The following is a 24,194-nucleotide window of genomic DNA, read 5'->3' as shown; positions in this document are numbered from 1 at the left end:
GCTGAAACAGCATTTTTGTAGAGCATTCTGGAAGGCGACATTGGTGACAAAGCAGAAGTGTCATCATTCCCTTTGAAAGTGGCATTGTATTTTTAATGAAAAATGAAAGAAGCACCCTGAAGATGTCCTGATGATAAAGATCCTGTAGCTAGAACATGTTTCTTCCCAGTAACTTTTTTTTTTTTTTTTAATTATTTCAATCTATATATCATGTTCTAAACATTTCACATTTCTTAAATAAATCCTGTGTGGTTATGAGTGTTTCTGTTTGTTTAGGTTTGGGGTTGTTTTTTTTCTTAATAAGGTATTTGGGCACAACAGTAATGCTTGCATACTTTTAGGCATTGCAATAAGGCAGGGCACAAAGAGCATGAGAAAGGAGCAGCATCTTCATTCCATGTTCTAATTAAAATATGTTTCCTCTCATTCCTCTGCTGCTGGTGCAATGAGAGCTCCACCTTCTGTTCAAAACAATGTTCAGTTACATGAATGTATAAATAGGTAATCTGAGAAAATGCTTTTGGATATTGAAGCTGCCATTAGTGAGCTACAGTAAATAATTTATAAGAAATGACTGCCAAGCCTCCACTGCATCTTCTATTTACTGTATTATTTATTTGTATGTCACAGTGTTTGTGGATCTCAGTTAAGACCAGGGGCTGTAGGTGACATTTGTTGTGTACCATGGTACACAGAGTTTCAAAAATCACTTTTGAAAGGGGTTGCTTGCATTTGATAATGGTGTTTTCCTGATGAGATGCTGTGAAAAGTTATGTCTATCCAAAATGTACTGTTTTGACTACTGAAATCTTTAGTGTAGTGAAAATGGTATAAGACATCTGTGAGTCTTTTCTCCCACTAGTCTACCTTGGAAGCTATGAGAGAAAATTACTGCTCATCATTATTTTATTTTTTATATTCCTTGTCTCTCCTGTAATTGATTCACTTTTTAAAAATTGATTCCTTTTTTATACTAGGGCAGAATTTGTTTATATACTAGCACATTCATGTGCTGCAGGTATCTCCAAATTGGAAAATAATGAAATCTAAAGCTTTCATATCATCTCTTACATAAGGACAAATAAAAGAATCTTGATTATGTGGTGAAACAATCAATTGTTCAGCAGCAAGTTTGTATTGATTACAATGAACTGCTTTTATGAAAAGTGACCATATGTACTTCACCTAATTGCCTTTATTTCTGGTCTGGCATAGGGCTCTTGTTTCTTTGCATATAGATTCCCTTCTGTACTCTTTACATAGTATTCAAGCTCTCTTCAGGAGCAGGACTCCCTACTTCTGCAGTTGAGATGGTAATTACTGTCTTAACTTCCTTGTTCTTTTGAGATGTAGAAACATAAGGAGCATATGTTCAGTTTGATCATAGATTAATGGACTAACAGATTTATAGTAATGTCAAGGAATGTTATATTTACTTTGCTTGAAACGTGAAGAAATGGATATTCAGGGAAAAAATACAAATGGAATTTGGAGTTGAATGCTATGCCGTTATAGATTCAGAAACTAGCCTAGCGCTTTTCTGATTTTATTACAAATTCTTAGAAAAAATGTGTCCCATGATGACATACTCTAAATGAAACTCCAAACTACTCAACGCTTAAAAGCAAGTTAGAAACCATTTAAAAGCTAAGTTTTAATTAAAGATCCATTCTCCCTCTGAAAGCCAAAGACCTACCTTCCATTTTCACGTTGCAGTGAGGGAGCATAAAAAGGCAGAAAATACTGACAACATCTGGTTTTGGTATTGAATAGAAAATGCCAGAGGCCTTTTCTTTTGCTGAGCGCTGAGAATGTGGATGTGTGTGATTGGTAGGCTTACAATCTTTGCACTGTTTCCTCTGCATGTTTTAAAAATTCCTGGTTTTAGAGATTACAAAGCTCGAGCAGATTCTGAAGTATGGCTGAGTATGTTGTTTTGTTTTGTTTTGTTGTTTTTTGTTTTTTTTTTTTTTTTTTTAGTTTCCATATTTCTCCTCTATATCAAAATCTGTTCATTTGGGCATTTTGGTTTACCTCCCTTTGGTGAAAATGTTATGATGCCAGACTTCCAGATTTAGCCATAAATTCTTAGGACCTGTTGGTAAGAGGGAAAGAATATTTTTAGATGTATTTTAAAACAATTTGGTAAGAACTTGTTACGAGTGTTACTAAGGGTAACAAATTAGATAATCCTTAGGCTGGCCTGGTTTAGAGACAAAATTGGAGAACATACCCTAAATTCAGCACTTGCAGCTAAGTTGTTTAGCTGTTTCTCTTTACTTTTTGCTGCCTACTTGCTACTACATATTTATCAGAAACGTAAGGACAGTACATTAATGGGAATTGGAAACAGTTTTAAGGTACTTGGTAGAATCATTTTTTGTCTATGTGCATTTAGCATTCATATTTGATTTTTTCCCTTACTGCTAAATGCTTTGTATCTAATTGTAGCTTTAGAAAAACTCTTAAGTACATTTTCAAGGCTGAAAAAACCTGGTACCATTTGGTTTGTAATACAGACATCTAAATTAAAAGCCTGATTTTTGCCTAGACCATGGAAGAAAGAAGGGAATTTCTCCTGAAAGAAAAAATTGTTCTGTAAGCTAAGAAGACATGACTAGAAGTTAGTTTCTTAAACCTAAAGCCACTGGTTTTTTGTTGTGGGTTTTTTTACACACACCCACTCCTGGTTTTGGGGTTTTGTTTTGTTTTATTTTGTTTTTTTGTGTGAATGTTTTTGATATCATTAGTCTTCCTAAATTCAGTGGCCAGGATAATGCTACAACACAAAACTTTCCTACCTGTTTAGGTGTTTAAATCATACATTTTGTGAACTGGTACAGAAAATATAGTTACTTTAGTTTTGAAGGGTATTTGTTGTCTGGGAAAGAACTGGCAACATGCTGCACATTCAAAACTCTTTGTTGCTACTCACCAACTAAATTGTCAAAAATTGCTGATTTGGAAGGGGGTAAAAACCTGCTTAAAGGAATCGCAGATACAACTGTTATCTGTTATGAGCTAAGAACTTAATGGCCCATTTCTCAAATGACTTTTTACAATAACGAGATAGTGAAAAGTGAAAAGCTTGTGAACTTGCCTGCATGGTTATTTCCAACCTCAACTGTTCTAACAAGCTCCCAAAGTTTCTGTTTCTTATAGAAGTGGAAAATAGGCCTGATAAAAATGTTTAGCCTGCAGGGCTGTGTTTTATTTATCATATCACAAAAGAACAATGTTTTGTTGCATCACGGTCAAAATAGAAGCGACCTTGCTTGCTCACCAGTGCCCAAAGCCTAGAGATAAGAGGCAAAATAATAGAGTACAATAGAAAGAGTGTAGTGTAATTACTTGTGGCTTGTCAAGTGAGGCCCTCTCAGGCCCCAAGTGATTCAAATCTGGGAACTCTGCACAATTCTGTACAGTAACCGTAGCCAGCATCAGAGAAATCTCACCCAGCTTCTCCGACAGTACTGAAATTGCATCAGTTTGTCATACACTGAGCATGCCAGCTTCACACAATATCATTTGCTTGCAAATGGGCCTGGCCTCAATGCCCTGAGATGCATTCTTTGGTATCTGACTCTTGGCCTGTGATTTGTCATGTCTCTAGTGCTATCAGCCTAAAGTAATGTTAATAGATTCTGATGGTTTGCTTGTGGAAGGTAAAGAATGCACTACAGATTGTGTCAGGCAGCTTTCTATGGCATGTAGCATGTTAGAGGCCCTTGTGATGGTAATAGCCAAACAAAGAGTATGGAGAAATGAGAACCCTATTTTGAGTGGTATTTAATGCTCCCCTTCTCAGCACCCTGCTGTGGACATCCTTGCTAACTCAGCAGATTCAAGAACTTAGCAGCCCAACAAAACAGTGTTATTTGTGCTTAAGGGTTGTTTACAGATGGAACATACAGCCAAAAATCAGTGTCTTTGTTTCTCCCTATTCAAAAATTTAAGTGTGTAAGATGTATAAAAATGTCGATGAGTTTCCAGGGGCTAAATGGTGCATATGTTTTTCTCTGTTTAACTCTGTATTGTTTGGAGTTTTAGTACTCTAAATAAAATAACTGCATTTTTTTAATGAGTATATTCTTTAATACTGTAAAATAAAACCAAAACAAAGCTTGTACTATTTATCCTGAAACGTATCTTGTGTAAAATAACATCAGTATGATCTAAAGTATAGATTCCTGAAGAATTTCTTCTTAAATTTTAATTGCAATACTTATTTGACAATTAATTGGATTACTAAATCTTTGTTTGGAATAGTTTTCTTACATTATGAAGTAAATATATGGAATATTTTCACTCTTCCTTTGACACCACTGAGATGAGATTATTTTGCCATTGACAACTCTGATCTTTGTATCATTTTTTTTTCAGCTGACTTCCTTAATTGATTACAACTTTGGTGCAGGAGCCTGCAGCATAGCTCTCCAGAGTTCTGCTGACATTAATCGATTAATGTGAAGGTGTTAGTTAGTGATCTCATCTAAGAAACATTCAAAACCATGTCAGTAATCTGTTCTTAAATACTGCCAGACCATTGAATCTTGTTATTTTGAACACGTTAGTTTGGGTTAACGAGGATTTTTCTGGAGAGGAAAAAAAAAAGTAGTGAATCCTATGGGAAGAGCAGATTTGTATTTTATTGTTTTACTTTAGTATAGCATACATGCACATGCCTTAATATTTAACAGATTATTTTTAAGTATATTATTAATATTTATGGTTCTCTAAGAAACTTACAAAAACGCTTGAGCAAGACCTGTTTCTTCTTAGCTTTACCTAGGGAATTTCTGACAACAGTGTAACTTTGAGCACCCTGCTAGCGTGTCTGTGCAGGTCTGACACTTTCTTTCCTACTGTAGCTTCCACTTTTGCTTAGCAGCTTCGCATAGCTAAGCAAAATTTTTAAATGAGCATGCATTTTTTTGTTCTAAATATACCCAGAAAAGTATTCTTGTGTCATACAGTGCCTTGGAGAAACTCTGTGTTAGGATTGAAACTCTACTGTTCAGTATTCCATATAAAAAGAAAGGAGAGTTTCTTTTTAAGCTTAACACAGACCAACTTTTGGAAGTATGTTTGGCTATTATTTCTTGGTGGAGGTCTTTGGTAGGCATCAGCTAGCTTATGTGAATGTTGGCTGTGCATTAGTAAAACAGCTGTGCTCTATTTCCCAGTGGAAAAAATGTGGTTGGTTATAGAAAGTAGAAATTAGTTGAATTCAGTAAGCATGCTTTTAGCACAAGGTTAGTTTGTACTAAAGGCAATCTGAATCAGTTGCCACTAAGCAAACATTAAAAGCAATAAAGTACTGTGTTCAGTGCAGTCTCCTTAGATTCAGATAGGAGCAGAACATAGACATGTATACACACATGTTTGAATGTGTGTGGGTGAAAGTCTACAAAAGCACAGGCATATGTCAAAAATGGATTTATTGGGTTGTACTGCAGAGCAGCCTGGTTGAGATCTTGTATGAGTTAATGTTTTAATGACCCAGATGATAGAGTGTCCTTATTTAAATTTGCTGTCAACACCAAGGTGGAAGTGACTGTGAGCACGTTGGAGAACAAGAATAGAATTAAAAATAATTTTGGTGAATTGGGAAGATTTCTTAAGAAAGGAAGATGGGAGCTAATTCAATAGGAACTGGGTATCAAGTGCTGTATTTATCAAAAATAATCAGCAGCACAGAGTAAGGTCCAACAGATTAGGTAACAGATATTCCTAAAAGAATGTGGGGTTCATTGTGCATTGCAAGAGGGCCATGTCACTGACATCATGCTGTTTCAGAAAAAGCAATTGCATGTTAGAGTTTCAAAGGATGCATATAAAAAACCCCAATGGTACTGAGAACTATATACTAAGCATGGACTACTGTATACTAAGTATGGACTACCATATCCAATTTTAGATACTGAACTCTAAGAAATATGTGAGTCTATGGGAAAGAGTGTCCACAGGCAAAGGCACTGTAGGAGGAAATATGCTGTGTTACACTGCTTTCTGGGTCTTTGATCACTGTGAAGAATGAAATAAACCAGGGGTGGTTTAGGTCAAAAAGAAAACATTGAGCAGGAACTTCATAACAATCTCAGTAAGAGGAAAGGCTGTTGAAAAAAGAAAGGAGGCAATCAGTCTGTGGACTGGAGATGCTGCGCTCCTGTGCTGTGCAATTCCTGTCCTATCCACCAGAAATAAAAAAAAGTAATTACAAAGTGGTGCCAAATAATAAAGATTCTGCAGCACCAGAACATGCTTCAGGAGTAGGCTTTGGAAGCTTCATCTGTATGAGGCTTAGATGTTTCTGTCAAGGGTAAAAAGTATAGTTACTCCTGGCTAGAGGCAGCAGGGTGAGCTGAACTCCCAGAAATACAGAGCCAAAATAGACATGAGGTCTTTCAGAACTGGAAGATAATATGCAGAAAACCCGTGTAAGCAAATTGTGTGGACGTTCTGAAGCTCATATAGACATCTCCCAGCAAAGTCTTTCCCAAGCTTCTTTTTGTGAGCCTCCCTTGATACTTGGCAATTGTCCTTTGCATTATTTCAAAAATGGCTTTCTAAACCCCTAGAGAACTTACCCAAAGTAGCTCGCTCCTTTTCTCTTTTCCAGGGAATGGTAGGAGTATCTCACAGTGGAACAGTTACTGAAACAATCATGAGCTTCTGTATGCAGAAGAAGCATCTTCTGTTAGTTTGCTCAAGAGAGCCTTTGGCATGGTCTTCCTGGGAGGAGGTAATTTTTTTCTACTCCCGGCTTTCAATTTTGAAGTAACAACTGTACTTGGAGCAGACTTGCCACATCAGATTTTCTCCCCCTTTTTTAAACATTGCAAATATTATTTAATAAAGCATTTGTGTTCAGTATGCATCTTGTTTAGTACTTCAGAATTGGACCACCTATATTTGTTTCTGTCACTGTAAATGTACATAGCTCTATAAACTACTCAAGAAACTGCAAAAATTCAGTGCCACTCTTACCTCAGTACACCTTTTCCTGTTTAACGTCTGCCATAAAATGAAAGCATTCTAAATGTTTAAATTGCTAGATGGGTAGCTTATTAAGGGGTGACTAGATCGGTGGCTTAGTTGTGAAGCAGAAAGCAGCACAAGAGTAACAGGAGTCCTTATCACAGATTTGGGTCTCCAGTGTAAATCAAGCCTGTTGTCCTCATCTGTCTGTTAAAAAAAGAGACATTTTTGTAGGAGGGGAAAGCCATGCAGGAGCCCTTCCCACAGTTAACACCTGAAGAGCACAGGCATCTTCTGCCTCAATCCTGTCACATGTGAGGAGGCATGAAGGTAAACTGTACAAGTTTGTAAAGCTAGAAGGATCTTCAGGTTTGCTAATGACTGAGATAACAGAACAAAAACACAGCAATCTGTGCCGCTTACTCCCAAATATTTTCCAGAGCTGATCAAAGAATTGTGTTTTTTAAAAGAATTTCAGGGACATTTGTAGGGCAACCATTGTTATATACCTTTATTTGCAGAACTTACTGTAGGTGTCACCTGATCTTGAATTAATGAATTAGTCAAGCATGTATTTTTAACTTTGTGGGATGAGCTACTGCTTGTCAATGTGTGCTTTAGTGCTCAAAAATCAGCATCATCTCCTTTTCCTGATGTTTTCTTGCATGTTCACTGATAATGCAAACCTTGTCTCTGATGCAAGAGGCATTGTGTGATGACTCTTAAGTTCTTGTGTGCTTGTTCCCGTGTGCCTTCAGAGACCATGTACTTTGCCAGAAGTTACAGGTAGAGTAAGACAATATAGCAGTGCTCTACCACCTGCTACTGTTGTCCTCTTGCTTCTCTTAGAGACATCCACAGATGATTTAGCTTCACTTGATTCTTGATGTAACTCCTTTGTTGTTCATGTTTAGATGTAGCTTTTTGTCCTTAACACCAAGATAGTGATCAAAGAATCTTCTGCAGCTTATGCAAGGATAATACCTTAAAACAGAAGGCTTGGTGCAAAATACTGGATGTGCAGCAGTATGGTAATGTGCCTCTGTCCCAAACACTAAATATAAACCAGTTGTATTTCACTGTTGTCATTAACAGGATGTTTGAAGGTATACAATTTAAGAATCACTAGTATGCAAGAATCATGGTCTCTAACAAGGAATATGATTACAGTAAAAAGTTCTTAACCTCATGGCTCAGGCATGGTGAGTTTTGTTTTTTTTTAAGGTAGCAGTGTCAGGTTATGATGGGCATTGTGGTAAGTAGGCAGCATGAGTCAACATTCATGCATTCCCCAGTTACAAACCCATTTTTACCACCTGCATTGCAGCAGTTTATAGATGGTGAAAGAATATTCCATTTACAAATCATGAGTAGACTTGCAGAAGAGCATTGGGGATCAATTTACTATTCTCTGGAATTTACATTACCTGGGGAACACAAGTTAGTAGCCAGGTAACCCATGTGATGGCTGACATATATTGTCAGCCTTTTGGAGGCCTCAATGCCAGATCACTCAAGCACTGGAGACAGAAGATACAACTTTGATTACTGACATTCCATTGGGTGGTTTTATCCTGAGTGTTCAGTGTGTGCGTGGAGTGGCCAGTGGGGGTGGGGTGGGGATTGGGTGAGAAAAGTCAAGGTACCCTGAGAGAATACTCTTGAGAAGGAGCGGAGTGGAAATCCCCCAGTCAGCCACATGTGTTCTTACACCCATGCAGTCACAATGTGGCTTTGCACTGCTGTACAGAGATCAGGGATTTGAAAGTAATGCAGATAAAAAGCTGTGGTTTGATCAGAGCAGCCTACTAATGTAGTAGTGCATCTGTAGCCATTTGGAACTGATGCTAGCTTGGCAACAGCTTTGGCACTGTGTTACTTCCTCTTATCACAGATTGGGAATCAGGGTTTCTAATAGGTTTAGAGCCCTTCTTTTGGTGTGGACAGCGTGGAAACATAAGAAAGTCCCCTTTCGTAGAATCATAGAATGGTTTGGGTTGGAAGGAACCTTTAAAAATCATCTAGTCCAACCTCTAACATGGGCAGGGACATGTTCCAATAGGTTGGGTTGCTGATCAGTTCCAATCTCACCTTTGGCACTTCCAGTAATGGTGTATCTGTTAAGTTCTCTGGGTGACCTGTTTCAGTGTCTCACTCACCATGTTCAATGTAAAAAAAAAGAAAGAAAAAAAATACAGAATTCTTCCTTATGTCCTAACTAAATCTCCCATCTTTCACTTTAAAACTGTTGCCCCTTGTCCTGTCACAACAGGACTTTGCAAAAAGTCTCTCTCAATTTTTCCTATAAAGCCCCCTTTAAGTATTGAAAGGCTGCAATAAGATCTCCCTGTAACCTTCTCTTCCCCAGGCTGAGCAGCAGCGCCAGCTCTCTCAGCCTTTCCTCATAACAGAGGTGTCCCATTCCTCTGACCATTTTTGTGGCCCTCCTCTGATCCTGCTCCAACAGCTCCATGTCTTTCCTGTGCTGAGGGCACTGAAGTTGGATGCCATCCTCCAGGTGGGGTCTTACCAGAGCAAAGTGGAGGGGTGCAATCTCCTCCCTTGATTGCTGGCTACGGTTCTTTTGATGCAGTCCAGGGTATGATTGCTTTCTGGACTGCAAGTGCACATTGCCCGCTCATGTTGAGCTTTTCATCCACCAGTACTGCCAAATCCTTCTCCACATCACTGCTCTCAGTCCCTTTATACCCCAGTCTGTATTGGTGGTGGGGATGGGCCTGACCCAGATACAGGACCTTGCACTTGGACTTTGTTGGAATTTATGATGTTAAAATTTATTACATAGGCCCAGTCCTCAAGCCTGTTAAAGTCCCTCTGAATGGCGTCCTTTCCCTCTAGTGAATGAACTGCACTACTCAGATTGGTGTCTGCTTCAGTACAGTGTTAGAAGCCATCTTGTGCAAGACCCACCACAGTAATGATTGAACACTTACTCACTGAATAGTGCTAAGATCTTAAGAAATAAGTTTTTAATTATGTCTTGAGGCATTAAGACTGAAGGGGTTGATTAAGTTATACATGCACAGTAGTATTTCTTGAATTTGCTGTCTTTGGGGTGCTTGACTTTTAACTTCAGTGTTCTTTTTTTTGTATTTTTTTTAGACATAAAATTATCTAAATTTATACATCTACAGTGGATGTTGTAGTACTTAGTATTTCAGTGAAAACAATAGTGAAGTTCACTGCATAGTTTTGGAAGAAAAAAAGCTACAGCAAAATAGACTTGCAGTCTTCTTAAATGTTTTATAGCATGTCACTGTTCTTTCTCTTTTTTTTTTTCTTTTATTCTTCTTTGTCTAACATTGTAAATATTTAAATATGGCTCCCAAAAATAAAAGCTCTAGAAAATGTTGAGCTCCTGTTGAAGTCTCTAGGGATTTTGTGTGCTAAGTTAGAACTGGTTCAGTGCATTTTAAGAATATCTTTTTGCTGTAATTGTTTGCTCCAGCAACCATAACTAGTGGTCAGAAGTAAGAAGCAGAATGCAGGCCAGCCTGCTGGTGACCACTTGGAAGCCTTCAGGTTCTGTCTCTGGGTTCCAACTACTGAGCAACTGGGATGAGGATGTTTTATGTAAGTTCCTGGTATGAGCACGTATTGAGCAACACTGGACTGACTTGGTTTAGATGCAGTGGAAACTTGCAGTCATCACAGTATTCTCTTCCTTTTAATTTGCAGGGATTCTGAAGCAGAGGGAGTAGATTCCTATTTCTATTACTTAAGCTTTCCAAGCAAAGGTTTCCTTCAGGAATGGGAAATAACACTTCTTTTGCTAGATTCTTGGAATTAATCCTGGCTGAAATGGAGTCAGAGGCAAATGTTTATTTTGTTTCATCAATCTCCCACACATTTTATGTTGTAATCACGTGTGTGTAATTTAAAAGCCCAGTGGGGAAAGAAATGCATTTGGAATTCACACTTGGCTAAGCTGCTTTCTTGTCTAGTTGTTGTTGATCCTAGTTGGATACTGATTTCATACATAAATGTGTGTATATATATCTAATATATACATATATTATAAAAAATCATAGAACATTTAGCACTTCTGATAAACACTGTAATCTTATTAAACTGTGAGTACTCAGTGTTAAGATCTTGAACTGATTCTCCTACAACATGAATTGCTTAAATTAATAAAATAGTGCATTAGGTGATAAAGTATGTGTATTGCACAGCACATTATTGGTTACCTAGCTTATTATTTAGTTGTATATTAAAGCAGAAAGTATTTAGTCAAATAACTAGATACTTCTGTGACCTTATTTTCTATGTATAAAACAGTAGCAAGCACAGTCTGATTCATGGGGTCTTATTGTCATAATTGCTATTCATGTTTAATTGGGAAAGTACAGGAAGTATACATTTTTGTCATTTGAAACCTCGAGTTGACTGAAGTTTGTTTCTCCTGTTTTTTTCTAAGAAAATTTTTGGAAAAAAGTTGAAACTCTTCATGATGATGTGGCTTTTGGCTATAGATACTGGTATATGGTATTCTTTACAATCCATTTATTTGATTATTTTATTTAGAATAATAATAAGAGTGTATGTTTAAAAGTCCATAAGAAGCACTGGAGTATTTTTGCCTCTATGGAGTTAATAGTATTAGTCATTCTGTAACTTGAATAAGGTATAGATGCTTTTTATCTGAGGATTGTCCTTGTAAGCTAGCTCGGGTACACTTCTTGGAGGGATTGATGGGTTTTGTCACTTGGTGTCTTTGAGGGGGTGTCTAGCAGACCAGTAGGGGTCACTGTATGCATTGAATTTAGGAAATATGTAAGTAATTTTAATTACTTTATTTAATTGTGTATGCTAGCACACTTTGAAATAACGAATCATAGACAATAATTCATTATTTATCATAGCATTCTATTGTCTTTGAGTTGGGATATCTGTGCAAAACATATAATACCATTTTATAAGGTAAGTGCAAAGCGTGAATATGTCAAAGACTGGATGTCTAATGATACAGTTTCAGGAGGATCTGACTTTGAAAGCGTCTTCACAGCTTGATGAAAATAGGAGTGTGCTGAGAAGAATGTGGTTCTGGCTGGAGCTGCTGTATTTTCTTATCCTAACACAATAAAACAGATTGGAATGTGTGATGAGGCAGGTTGGTGTGCCACAGAAATGCTTTAGTAATGTTTGCTTGCATTTCATTAAAAAAACAAATTTTAAGCCATTTTAACAAGTCTGGCAGAAAGATATACTAACCATATTTTTCCTTCTAAAATGTGCAAGTCAGGCAGTTAATCATGCAACGAGTTCATAATCAATGTGGCCACTTCAAACCAATATATAAGATCCATCTGTTTCTAGTTTTTCTGTAGTGGCAATGCTGTGAAATATCTCTTTCCCTTCTGCCCTCTCCTAAAATCTGTATCTTGGGATTTTAAATGTTTCTGTATAAGGTCGAAGAAAGATGAAAGCACATAAGCATTTTAATCCTTTCTTAAATGGGGCATTTATCCAGTTTTAACTTAAATGTGAAGAATGAGAATTCTTGTTTATAATACTTTCATTGCTGAGATTTCTTATTGAGGGAAGCATTGCACATAATTAGGTGGAGATAGGTATGCTATTTATTTTCATATCCTTCCCATGATCTCCTCTTCCACAACTACGTTTCGTATGTATGTTATTCTTGCCACAGCTGTGCCTTCAGGAACTCATATATGGATCTTGAGCTTTATTTCAAAATGTTTTGAAGCCACTGAGAATCTTCAGTGTAAGTGGTCTGCGGACAAAGCTCTGTTTTCCAGGAAAAACCACCCAGGCTGGTGCCCTAGCTGAGATCCAAGACCTGAGAATTCAGTTTTTGATTGAAGCAAGTGGTAGTTGGCTGCAGAAAAGCATGGAAGACCATGTGGAGTCAGGTGAAACTGAGGTAGAGCGTAAGAGCATATTCGTAATACTCATAGTCTTTGCTTCAGCAGCTGCCTATAAGGATAAAGTGATTTATTTACATAGTAGTGGTACAACAGCAGATGGGAGCAGAAAGGGGAAATAGCAAGATAGTAGGCAGCAGCATCTCTTTTTTTTTCTGTGCCTGCTGAGATTTGCTTAATTTGATTGATGAGCTGTATCTGAAAACTTGTGCTGATCGCTGTTGCACGCATTTCTCTCTGACAAGGGAGCCAAAGATTTGCTCAAGTGTGTGTCTTTCTTCCTTTTTTTTTTTTTTTTAGTGAATTGGTTGAAATTCTAGTTATATTTGGAAATTTTTGCATTATAATAAAGAACAGCTTTGTTTCTTCCTTTAAGTAATTGTCATCTCTTTATGAAGAGTTTTATAGAATGGGAGAGAGGGAACGGTGGAGAAATAAGTGATGGAAAAGAGTATTAATCCTTTCCTTATATTCTTATTTTATAAAATTGACATTTTGCTTGATTAATCAGTCTAAAAAGTGATATCTTAAAAGCAGAGAAGTGCCTTCAAATGATGATACATTTTGATTGAAACAGAATAACAAATTTAGTAATCCAGTAAGAAAAAGCAAATGTTTTCAGCAAATGTTCCTTGAATTAACAAAATTACTTCAGCTTCAATGTAAGTATATTTACACGTAGCATAAGACTACTTGTTTTTCATTCTTCTGCATTTTCATTCTTCTCTGCATCTCCAGTGCAGTCATTGTGGCTTAAGTGAATCACAGCTTTTCTGGATTCTCTTTCCTCCCAGGTATATTAATTGTGCCAATCGTCTAAGCTTAATATATTCTAACACTTTTATACTTAGTGTTCAAAAAAGCTGATCTTTGAAACAAAAGCTTGCTCTAGTTTTAATTTCAAATACATTATGATTTTCTATTCTGTCAAAACTTTAAAAGATTGAACGTGAATATTTCCACCTGTTCAGTTGATGAGTACACAGCAAAATTCTGCAGTAGTTCAAGTTAATGTTATGTTGCTAACATGATAGCAACTGACATTATTAGTTTCAGTTCAGTAATATAGATTAACTATAGCACTTACTACTTAGCATGACCTATGTATGATTTATCGTAGTGGTTACTGATAAATGAGTAATGATAATTGAGAGAGTATAATATGTTGGTGTTTTTTAAAGGGAATACTTGATTAGGGCAAATGATTGCTGTATTACTCACTGACTAATTGTATTACCTTTTTTGCAATTACTTTTTTCTTCGGAAAAGCTATCCATTCCAAGGTAGGCGGAAATAAAGCTTTCCAGGAGGGTTCAGGGGGTTGATGTGGATTAGGAATATGACAAAATGTCAGCATACTCTATTATAACTTCAGACAGCAGCTTGGTAAACAGGAGACTGGGGGGAAGGGGAAGAAATCCTTTTGGTTCTTCATCCATGGGGAAAACATAGACTTGTCTTTCTTCAAAATACATCCAAAGAATAGTTTTAGAAGAGTTGACAAGATCACTAGATTTGTATGGAAACATATAGGAAACAGGTTCCTATATCTAGTCTGAACATACAGGAAATAGGATCTGAGAAGATAAAAATATTTTGCCACTTTATTGGCTGAAACAGTGCTTCTGTGGTTTTAAATTAATGTGCGATTCTTTCTTTATGTACCAAATTGCTGTAAATTTAGATTCTATTTGTAGGCTTTGTATTTTAAATCACAGATGTAGCTATTTACTTTTTTTTTAACTCTGTCTCATTTTCAGGTATACTTTTACTTAACATAAAAACTTTAAAAAGGCAAAAAAATCAGTAAAGTATAATAATTATTTAACAAAAAACCTAGTTTACAAATAGTAACGTGAGAGTTGATAACTGTCAAGCCACCTCAGCAGGGTGAAAAGACTTACTACATCGTACAGTAGTGAATGTCGTACTGATTTTTTAAGTTACTGCTTGTACACTGTATTTCATGCAGAACACAGATCAGGCATTTTGCCAAGGAGCAGAGTAAGAAGACCGAGGCTAGAAGAGGGAGCAAAATATGACATGGAAGTGCACTGCAGAAGTTGTCATAAGATCCTCAGTGTGGGACCCTTTGAATAATGTGCTTTTAGTGCAAAGATGAACCCGTGCTCAAAGGAGCTCTCTGAAGTGATGTGTTTTCCAATGGAAAGATCTGATTATGTGATGCAGGTTGTAGTGTCTCATGCTTTGGGATTCAAGATAGCAGAACTATAATTTACTGCTAATTAGTAAACATGTTTTTTGTTTTTCTTAGTCTTTCAGGATTCCTTTTAAAAATTTATTGTAAATATTTCATATAACAACAGCCTATGGCACTAGAATCTATACTTATCCACTAACAAAGAAAGATAACTCTAATGCATAAGGAATACAAATACTAGTTTTTCTTTTGACTTTGACTTAAACTCCATTGAGTTTAACTAGGAAAAACAGAAAAGTCATTGCTTCAGCTTAGTGTGCCTGTCTAGAAAAAATTGGTGATACCCCTACAGGCATGCTTTGAGCAATGGCTTGGGCATTTACCCAGTTCATATATCCCTGTCATAAAGAGTCAGTTTCTGTTCTTTTGAAGTCAGATGCAGTGATGTAGGCTTTTTGTGAATTATTCACAGGGAAGAAAAAGTCTTCTGTCTCTTCTAAGAAAGAAATGCTGTGATGTATTTTCTCATAATGAGATAGAGGAATATTAAAATAATGCCCTAAATATGAACAACTAATTTAGATTATTGCATGCTGCAATTAGGATCTGCTTTACAAAAATAAAATCCAAATCTAAAAGTAATTAAGAAGTAACATCAGATGTGACATTCGTTTTATGTTGTGTAAAGATTGAAAGAGCAAAGTGTGTATATTATAATTCACCTTCAAGTTTTACATGTCCTCTATGTATCCATATGTCAGCAGTCCTACAGTCTGTTTCCAGGCCTTCCAGCTTCTTTTAGAGTGGAAATGTATGGGTTCTTGCTTTTTTGTGAGAGAACTCAAGGTATGTCCAGCAAAATTTGGAAATGATTAATACTGTGTTGTGTATGTTTGATTTTCAGGGTGACTCAAAATTGATTAATTTATTTGAATTAAGAAAGGTGTTTCTTGTGCTTTGACTTAAAGCAAACAGGTCTAGATCCAGGGTTAATTTAAAAGTTAGGTGCACTTAGGTATTTTTGTTTGGGTTGGTTTTTGGGTTTTGGTTTTGTTTTTTTTTCATAACTGGCTATGAATTGTTGCCATCATCAGTATCAGTATCAAGGCTCTGAGCCCAGATATTTATGCATATCAGACAACTGAGATGAAGAGAATTTCCTGTTTTCTATATAAGCACAAAGTACAAGAACCAGACTTGGAAAGGACAAAATGTAATTTGTCTGCAACTTCTTGTCTAAAGATATTCTGGATAATTTTGAGTTCTTATGAATAAAATCTTATGTAGTAAAGAGTTTTATGTCAGAATGTGGAGCACTTCTTTGTCTTCTTTTTTTTTTATTCTATTTTGTTAAAAGAAAAAAAAAGGTCAGTGCTAAAATAAGTTTCTTAAATATACATAAAATAGCATCCAATCTATACTGTCTAGTCTGGAGTACTTCCTCTCCTCTTCCCACTAACTTTAAGAAGATTACAGAGAGTTTGCTTTTCAGACATTTGACACCACATACATTGAATATGTGACTGTTTCTTTACCTTCCTTTTTCCCCTTAGTCCTGTACATGTTAAATATGCATGGGTTTGTCTATGTGCAAACAAATACAGACAGCTAACCAGTGTCTTAGATGACACAGTTTCTGTTAGATATACCAGGCTGTTTGGTAAGATTAAGTCCTTCATTTTATTTTTCTGAATCATTGTAAGTACTGGGGTCTGGACTGAAATCTTCCATCACAAGTAATCAGGACGCATTGAAATTTAAGAAATTTCAGAAAAAAAAAACAACAACCCCCAAAAAACCTAAAAAACAACCAACCACAAAAACAAAGGGGAAAAAAATGTTTTGCCTGGGCTAATAAAATAAATTCAGTCTTGTAACTGTTGTGTTGCTGCTATTTTATTTTTTTTTAACTCTTCCCCCCCCTTTTTTTTTTCTGTAGAGTAGACATTGGAAGTTTTATTACAGTGAGATACTATTCAACTGGGAAAAATAATTGCTCTGTACCTGAAACTTGATCCAAACTTAGCCAGATAACCTAGAAAAAAATCTGTTTATCCCAAGGTTTTTTCCATCCTGAAAGCAAAATTCTTCTAGACTTTTTTTTTTTTTTCAGCAGGTGTGTTACAAGAACACCAAGGAAAGAACAAGACACACTTCTAAGTTACTCTTTTTGTCTGAAAAAAGTTTCAGTGATATAACTGAACTGAAAATAGCAAGACTGCTCTCATATTTTTCTGTTGTTGTTAGCAAGTCACGTATAGGATAGGCCATGTTGTTTCTACTAAGAAATAGCAGAGTACGTACTCTGTTTAAGACATGATTCACTTACGTTTCTCTGTTATTTTTAAAGCTTGGATTTCTCTAGCTGTATAGGGCTTAGATTTAGTCAATTTATAGTCTCATGCTACTTGTTTAAGTTAAGTGATAGGAAATGCCTTCCTTGAAACCAAGTCTTTTGTCTCTATCCCCTTGAAGCTGAAATAAATTTCTGAGTGTCTGAGGTGACCAGTAGTTTTGGTTTGAATTTGAAAACTCTTTTCAATTTTAAGTAGTTAACCTGAATGCAGGGCTTAACATAGGAAAGGCTGAGCAACACTTACCCATTGTGAAGAGTGAGTTTTGGACCATCAGCATCTTTTTTCCCCTTTGTATTTTTTATTTTGAAACAAAGACCTACTGCTGTTATGTACTGTAAGATGTGAAATGGAAATCAAGTTCTTCTGAGGTTTGTGCTGTAATCAGTGTGCCCCTAGAAGTTTCATGATTGCAAGTTATTCCAGTGACATACTGGCTTTTTGAATCACTTGGGTTTACTTTATATTAAAACTGCTTTGAGTTTTCCAGTTACACTGCTAATGCAAACATAGATTCTGTAAAGAATGGTTGTATACTGTAATTATATCCTTGTAGGTTACTCTGTGGAAAATATGTTTACATTGGATGTGGCTTTCTACTCAACAAAAAGAAGAAAGTAATAAAAATAATATTTTAGCTGCAGCACAGTTTATATGGAGAGCTTCTGCTCAAGAACTCCACAGTGTTGAAATCAATACAGTTTGAAAGACACTCATGCAGCTGATATAATAACCTCTGAAATACTAATGAACAGTTATCACTTCCATTGGGAAACTGTATGAGTCCCAGGCATAAAAATGGTCATTTAAAATGTCTTTACTAAGCACCACACAATTCTGCAGAACTAAATCTCAAGTAGATCTTGCTCCCTAAATGGTAATTCTGTCTTTTTTTTAAAGGTCAGCTCAATTAGATTTTGGCAAGATTGAGTCTTCAGTGTCTCTTAGTGTATTCATCGGGACACGTTGGCTGGTACTTTGCAAGTCTTCATGAGCAAAACGGGTTAGTAATACATTGGTACCAGTACAGATAGATTGTCCTCATCACCGCATAGACAAACCCTCATGAGAACTGTTCAATTCTTTAAGCACTAGTGGCATCATCTAATGAAGTTGTATTCTGTTAAGCACTTGTATACAGGGGAGCAAAATGTCATCACCTGAGTGTGGCTGCATTTCTGTGATACAACCTCATCTGTTCCGTCAACTAGTTTTGCTCTGATCAATAAGCAGTTTTCTGTGGCCTTTCACTACTGTCAGATGTCATTGAATGATGTAAATACGTGTCAGAGACTAGAAACTTGACAGCTCCCCTAGACTAAAGAGAAGTGTGGGAGGGGAAGTACTGCTCTGATAGGATAGACAGAAATGACAGCTGATATCTGCTGTGTATAAATGATTTGATATTGCTACATACAAGATTTTTCATTTTCCGTGAGCATGCAACAAAGTGACTCTGGCTTGTACAAGTCAAATCATTCAAAAAGACTGAAGAGAAAAAGAAGGCTTTTTGTATTACAGGGCAGCACTGACCAGAGTTTTTTAAGTGGCCTGCTTAGAAGTAACCTCTTACTTTATTTTTGTCTTTTGATACTAAATCTTCAGTCCTACTTGCTGTTAAAATGAAGGAAGATTAAATAAATATAGAAAATGTTCTCCTAGGCAGCATACAATAGCTAATACGTTATTTATGCTAACATACTCTTTCAAAGCTCCAGATAGTTAATTTCTTAAATATTTCACCACAGAATTGAAAAATGGAGGGCTTTTGGTTGGTTGGGTTGAAGAACCTCAAAATTGACAGCAGGGGACTGAAGAACAAAATAGTTGCATTCTGCAGTGGGGAATTGTAGCTGAAATGTGCAATATTTTTCTCATTTGAATTTATTTTTTTTTTTGGTCATACTTCATGATTCGAATGAGGATCAACCTCCATAGGAAATAGTACAAAGAGGAGCGAGATTAGTACAATTCAGTATTTCATTTATAGCTGGCTGTATTATGGGTCTTACACTGTGGAACAGACTCAAGCCCCAATTTTACCATAAGAAGTTTGCAATGCAAGTTTCAGAGCACAGTCTTCTGGGAGGAGGGGAACTTTCTGTAATAGATGGTTGGAGCTAGATAAACATTTAAGCTGTTATGACAGGAGCATGGCATTTGGCTTTTTGTCTTCAGGATTGGTTTAGTCCTTCCTGTGCAGCATAGACATCTTTACTGGGTTTGCTACTGCCAAGAAGGAGAACATGGAAGTTGTGAGTTTGAAGAGAAACTGAATAGTTTTTTATATGTTATTTATATGAATAAAATGAAAAGTTTTTCTAAAAAATAATGATTTTAGTATCTAAAGTGACACCTGCTAATACACTAACAAACTGCTCTGTAGCCTACCTACTTGTAATAGCACTCTCACCGAGCTTGCCCTCCATCCTGCTCTCTTGGGCATTGGCAAAACTGCTGAGAAAATAGGGATGTTACCTTTAGGGGATGTTGCGTACATGTTTATACAGGTGTGTAATTACCAGTCTACCATATCCAGTTGAATATTTGCTACCTTAATTATGCTATCATACTTTACTATTCTTATCCCTTATACTGAAGTGTGATTTGTATGAAGAAAAGCTCAAGAGCCCTCAGATTTGGTACTGTGCTTCCACTGTGAGAGGCTTGGGCATGTGCTGTGTGGACAGTGCTTTTTTTACTGGGGATTTGGTTTCCACCAGTCACTCACCATACTGCTCATGTGTACCAGAATGTCTCAGCTGAAACACCTCGTTTCAGAGCAGGAAGCATGATTCTCATTGACTTCTGGAGTCCTCAGTTTGGGCTCTCAGGTAACCATCACCTGAGGGGGTTTCTGCAAGGCTTTCAAACAATAATTGTCCTCAGCTGGAAAACTTAGACCAGGTTTCTTGAGAGAGGCATGAATCTTAGTTAAATTAAACCAGTCGAAATTGACTGTATTCCCTACTTTTTCAGGCATCAGCTCTTCTGCCTTTCCTTTATATTGTTAATTATTTGATACGAATTACCTTTGTATTGTATACAAAGAGTGGCTAAGTGCTCTTCTGATGTTACACCTTTGTACCAGTGGAAAGTGATGCCAAGTTACTAATTGCTACTCTGCTAGAATACTTTAATTAATTTACTGCATATGATGAACTATTGTGATGAAGGAGAGGCTGTTGGAAAGCTCTGTGTGGGTTGATGTTTATTTTAAATCAGAAAACTATTTTTAGTCAATTTCTATTTTGTTATTTCTTTGTTTGGCTTATGAGCTAACTCAGAGCCAGTATTTTTTGCCTTGCAAATGATAAACATTGTCATTCCTTCTGATACATAAAATGACCAAAATGATTTTACAGCAACCCATAGTGTGTGTAGAATTGTCAGAAAACCAGAGTAGTGTCAAGGTGTAGCTGTTAAGTGGGATTTCTGTTACTGATTTCATTGTGGATATTACCCACTTCTTTGTGGGAGAGAAAGGGAAATGAAAGTATTCCAGCTGCAGTCTTGTGTGTCTGGACTCAACCATCTTGAGAACAGCTACTGAAATTCTCTGAAAACTAGCAAGAGGGTTCTGCTACAACCTAGTGCCTTCCTGTGTTTGAGGACATTTCTTGAGTTTAAAACAATTACTGCGTATTTTCTACCTATTACATTCTTTATGTAATCACCTTTATTTTACTTTGAATACTTGGTTGTTAGAACTGACAAGTGAGATTAGGTATCTCAGTCCAGAATAACCCTTCCAAATACTGTAACCTCCTGAATACATTGAAAATCCCCAAATGAAGAGGGAGAAATTACACTTTCCCATTATTCACAATCCCACTTTTGACATTTTAAAATCTCTTTCTAGATCTGTTTCTGCAGCAGTGCTGAAATATACTTTCAATTCCAATATATTGCACAGCGATATAAAGGTTAAAACACATTTGTTATAACAGGGAGTTGTGTGATTGCCCCAAACATATACCGATCATAGCAATTTTATATATCATTCTGATTTTTCTCTTTGCATATTGTATATTAAAGTAAACACCTAGCCCGGTTTGGGGTTTTGGTTTAGTTTTGGGCTTTTGTTCCTTTTTTATTTTTTTATTTACAGATTTTGCCATGTTTCTGTCACTTCAACTCCTTGTTCCTTATTAAGACTTCAGAGATACAAACCAGTAGCTCAGTAATTGCTTTCTTGAATCTGCCTTTAATAATTACATTTAGTAAAGCTGTATCGAAAATTAGAAAGGCAGAGACTAATGGAAAACTAGATTTTTCACTGAATTAGAAAGCAAGACAATCCATATATTGACAACATTTCAAGTTGAAACAGATCAGGAAAACTGTTTCGGACTGTCTGTGCAAAGAGGCAAACATAGGCCTGATGTGCAGTGGCATCTGCATTTTATACAGGCAGAGAAACTATAAGAGATTTCATGTAAATAGGTGTCTTGAGAGGGGACAGTACAAATCTGATTTGGAAGCAAGTCACTTGAGGTTTTTTTCAGACAGAGTACCTCTTTTTTTCTTTGCATTAACAAAAAGTCTAGAAAGTACAACTTTTTACTGATTAAAATACTTTCAAATGGGAGGTGAGGAGAAGAGGAAACATATTTTAAATTCTTATTTTAAACTGGATCATAATCTGCAGAATAATGTTGAGGTTGGTATGAGGTCATTGTAAGCCAGCTTGTATGAAGGGAGTAGGAGAAAGAATGAATAGGGTCATTGTTTAGTCATTACTGGGACTTTTCACCAGTAACTTAAGGCATTTGAGTTCCCATTTTAAGAACAAGCAAAACCATGAAAAATATTTTCAGACTTCTATTCCTGATATATTGAATATTTTAAATACCTCTAACTATAAGCAGGCAATGTATTTATTCATTTATCAAGCACAGTCTGTTCATTAATAAATGGATGCTTTGTGGTAACTTAAAAATAATAAAAAAACCCAACTCACAAACAAAAATAACCCAACAAAACAAACCAAACAACTTAAAAAAGTATACAGACCTTGCAGTGTAAACAGATTATCTCTCAGTTATGCACTGTTAGTTGGATCTAAAAGCTTATGTTTACAAAATTTGTATTTTAAACCAGGTTTATTTACTATTCTGTCTCCACATGCTTTCCCTTTTCATGTGGGAACTGAGCTGTTTTGTTGATAAATGTAATTTGTGTGTTTTTGAGGTTCTGTAGTGTTTTGAGATTGGGATTTGCTTCAGTTATCTGCTGAATAGGCGCTGTGCCTAACAAAGGTTATTTTACTATTGTCAGCATTTTTGGAGACCCTTATTTTTACCCAACAGTACAGTCACACTTAGTTGCTACACATTTAATAATAGTTTGCTTTGACTGCATAATGCTTTCTTCTGCTGCTTTTTAGGACATTAACAAAATTGGGCATATGTCTTGCCCAAATCTTTGCAAGGTTTGGATCAAAGTGCATCAGCAGAGTGTAGATCCTGTGATCTTATGGCACCCTGGAGCAATTAAAATAAACGTGGAAAAAGAAAGTTTTGCTTATGTAAATGTATTCCATTTGTTTATTGGCTCTTCATTTTACTGTAAATTGCTGCTGAATTTTCAATTTCCATTATGTTTGATTGAACATAGGTTGATGGTTTGAAGGGTTCTGAACATAGAAAAACATTGATCTTCTCTTGCTAGAAACTTCACCTTTAATCCTAATCACATAAGATGGAATGTAAATAATAACTGTCATTGTGTTATATACACATCAATAAGTATGTAGTCTCAAGTGTATGATTAATACATGCTAGTGATCTGATAAGCTTTTTCATTAATCCATCAACTTTTATGAGATATTGAGAGCTCTAGCTGTTGCTAGTTACCTTTTGAACCTTTGTTGAGGAAATATGCTGTACTGTTCAGTAACAACAGCAAGTATTCACTATTAGATCACCAGCAGTCTGAGAAATATCACTCTTCTTTGTAGAACCCATAAAAGCTAATATTAGCTTTATTTGGAGTGGCAATAATGAATGTGTAAGAAAGCACTGCTGAAGTCACAGAGGAAATGGAGAGAACCACAAAGATGACGCCAGCTTGAGATTCCCTCCTGGCTCTGTGATTGCTGTTTGAGCAAACAAGCATTATTTGTAGCTTAGGAAGGATTTTGTCTGTGGTGAATAAATTACTGTTTGAATGGTGACTTGTCGACCTGACTTTTTTCCCCTGTATCTGGTGGGAAAGATGAAAGGCTCTTAAGAAGATAAATAGTGTGAAGCTAATGGGAATATCTACTGTCTCCCATCCCACCCATGTTCTTCAGAATATTGCAACAGGATCTTCACAGAAACAACAAATTTAGGATATCATCTGATATCCTAAATCAGAATAAATTTAATCCTTCAAGGTAGTTACTCCACAAAGCAGAAGGGCAAATTGCTGCCCAGTAACACAAAACTACAAATCTGTGACAGAGTAAAAGCTGGGAGTACATAACTGGATGTTCAGACTTCAGCCAAAAAACGAGCACAGAAAAGCAGCTATTTTTGTCTTTTTACTTTTCCTCCTGAGTTAAAAGGGGTATTTCATATGATCACAGAGCCATTTAGAGTAGTAAGGGCCCATGGAGATATAGGCACCCCTCACCTCACCCCTGCTCAAACAGGGCCAACATAGGTCAGCTTGCACAGGGTCTTGACCTATCATGTTTGGACTTTCTCCACCACTGCTTCAGGCCCCAGCTGCAGTGTTTATCCAGTGAAAATTTTCTGATGAAACTTTAAATAGTCCAGATTTGGTGCTAGATCTGTCATG

The 24,194-nt window shown here is 36.4% G+C and overlaps 1 protein-coding gene across 3 annotated transcripts in view; it reads left to right on the top strand.

The window, feature by feature from the left end:
- The window catches only part of SNX24 (sorting nexin 24), a 93,770-nt gene that overhangs the window by 8,661 nt on the left and 60,915 nt on the right, over window positions 1-24,194 (top strand). Inside the window, exon 2 of one of the 3 annotated variants that reach the window (XM_061346046.1) lies at window positions 10,451-10,586. The exons of the other annotated variants lie outside the window; for them this stretch is intronic. Coding sequence (XP_061202030.1) covers window positions 10,485-10,586 — 102 coding nt within the window. The 5' untranslated portion in view covers window positions 10,451-10,484. The remainder of the gene's footprint in view (window positions 1-10,450; window positions 10,587-24,194) is intronic. 3 annotated transcript variants of the gene reach the window in all.

This window comes from Neopsephotus bourkii, unplaced genomic scaffold, assembly GCF_033783945.1.
Source record: "Neopsephotus bourkii isolate Nb327-2 ecotype Australia unplaced genomic scaffold, CSIRO-AGI_Nbou_v1 NB_256, whole genome shotgun sequence".
NCBI lineage: Eukaryota > Metazoa > Chordata > Aves > Psittaciformes > Psittacidae > Neopsephotus > Neopsephotus bourkii.
Note: the sequence above shows the minus strand (reverse complement) of the source record. Positions and strands in the feature narration are given on the sequence as shown.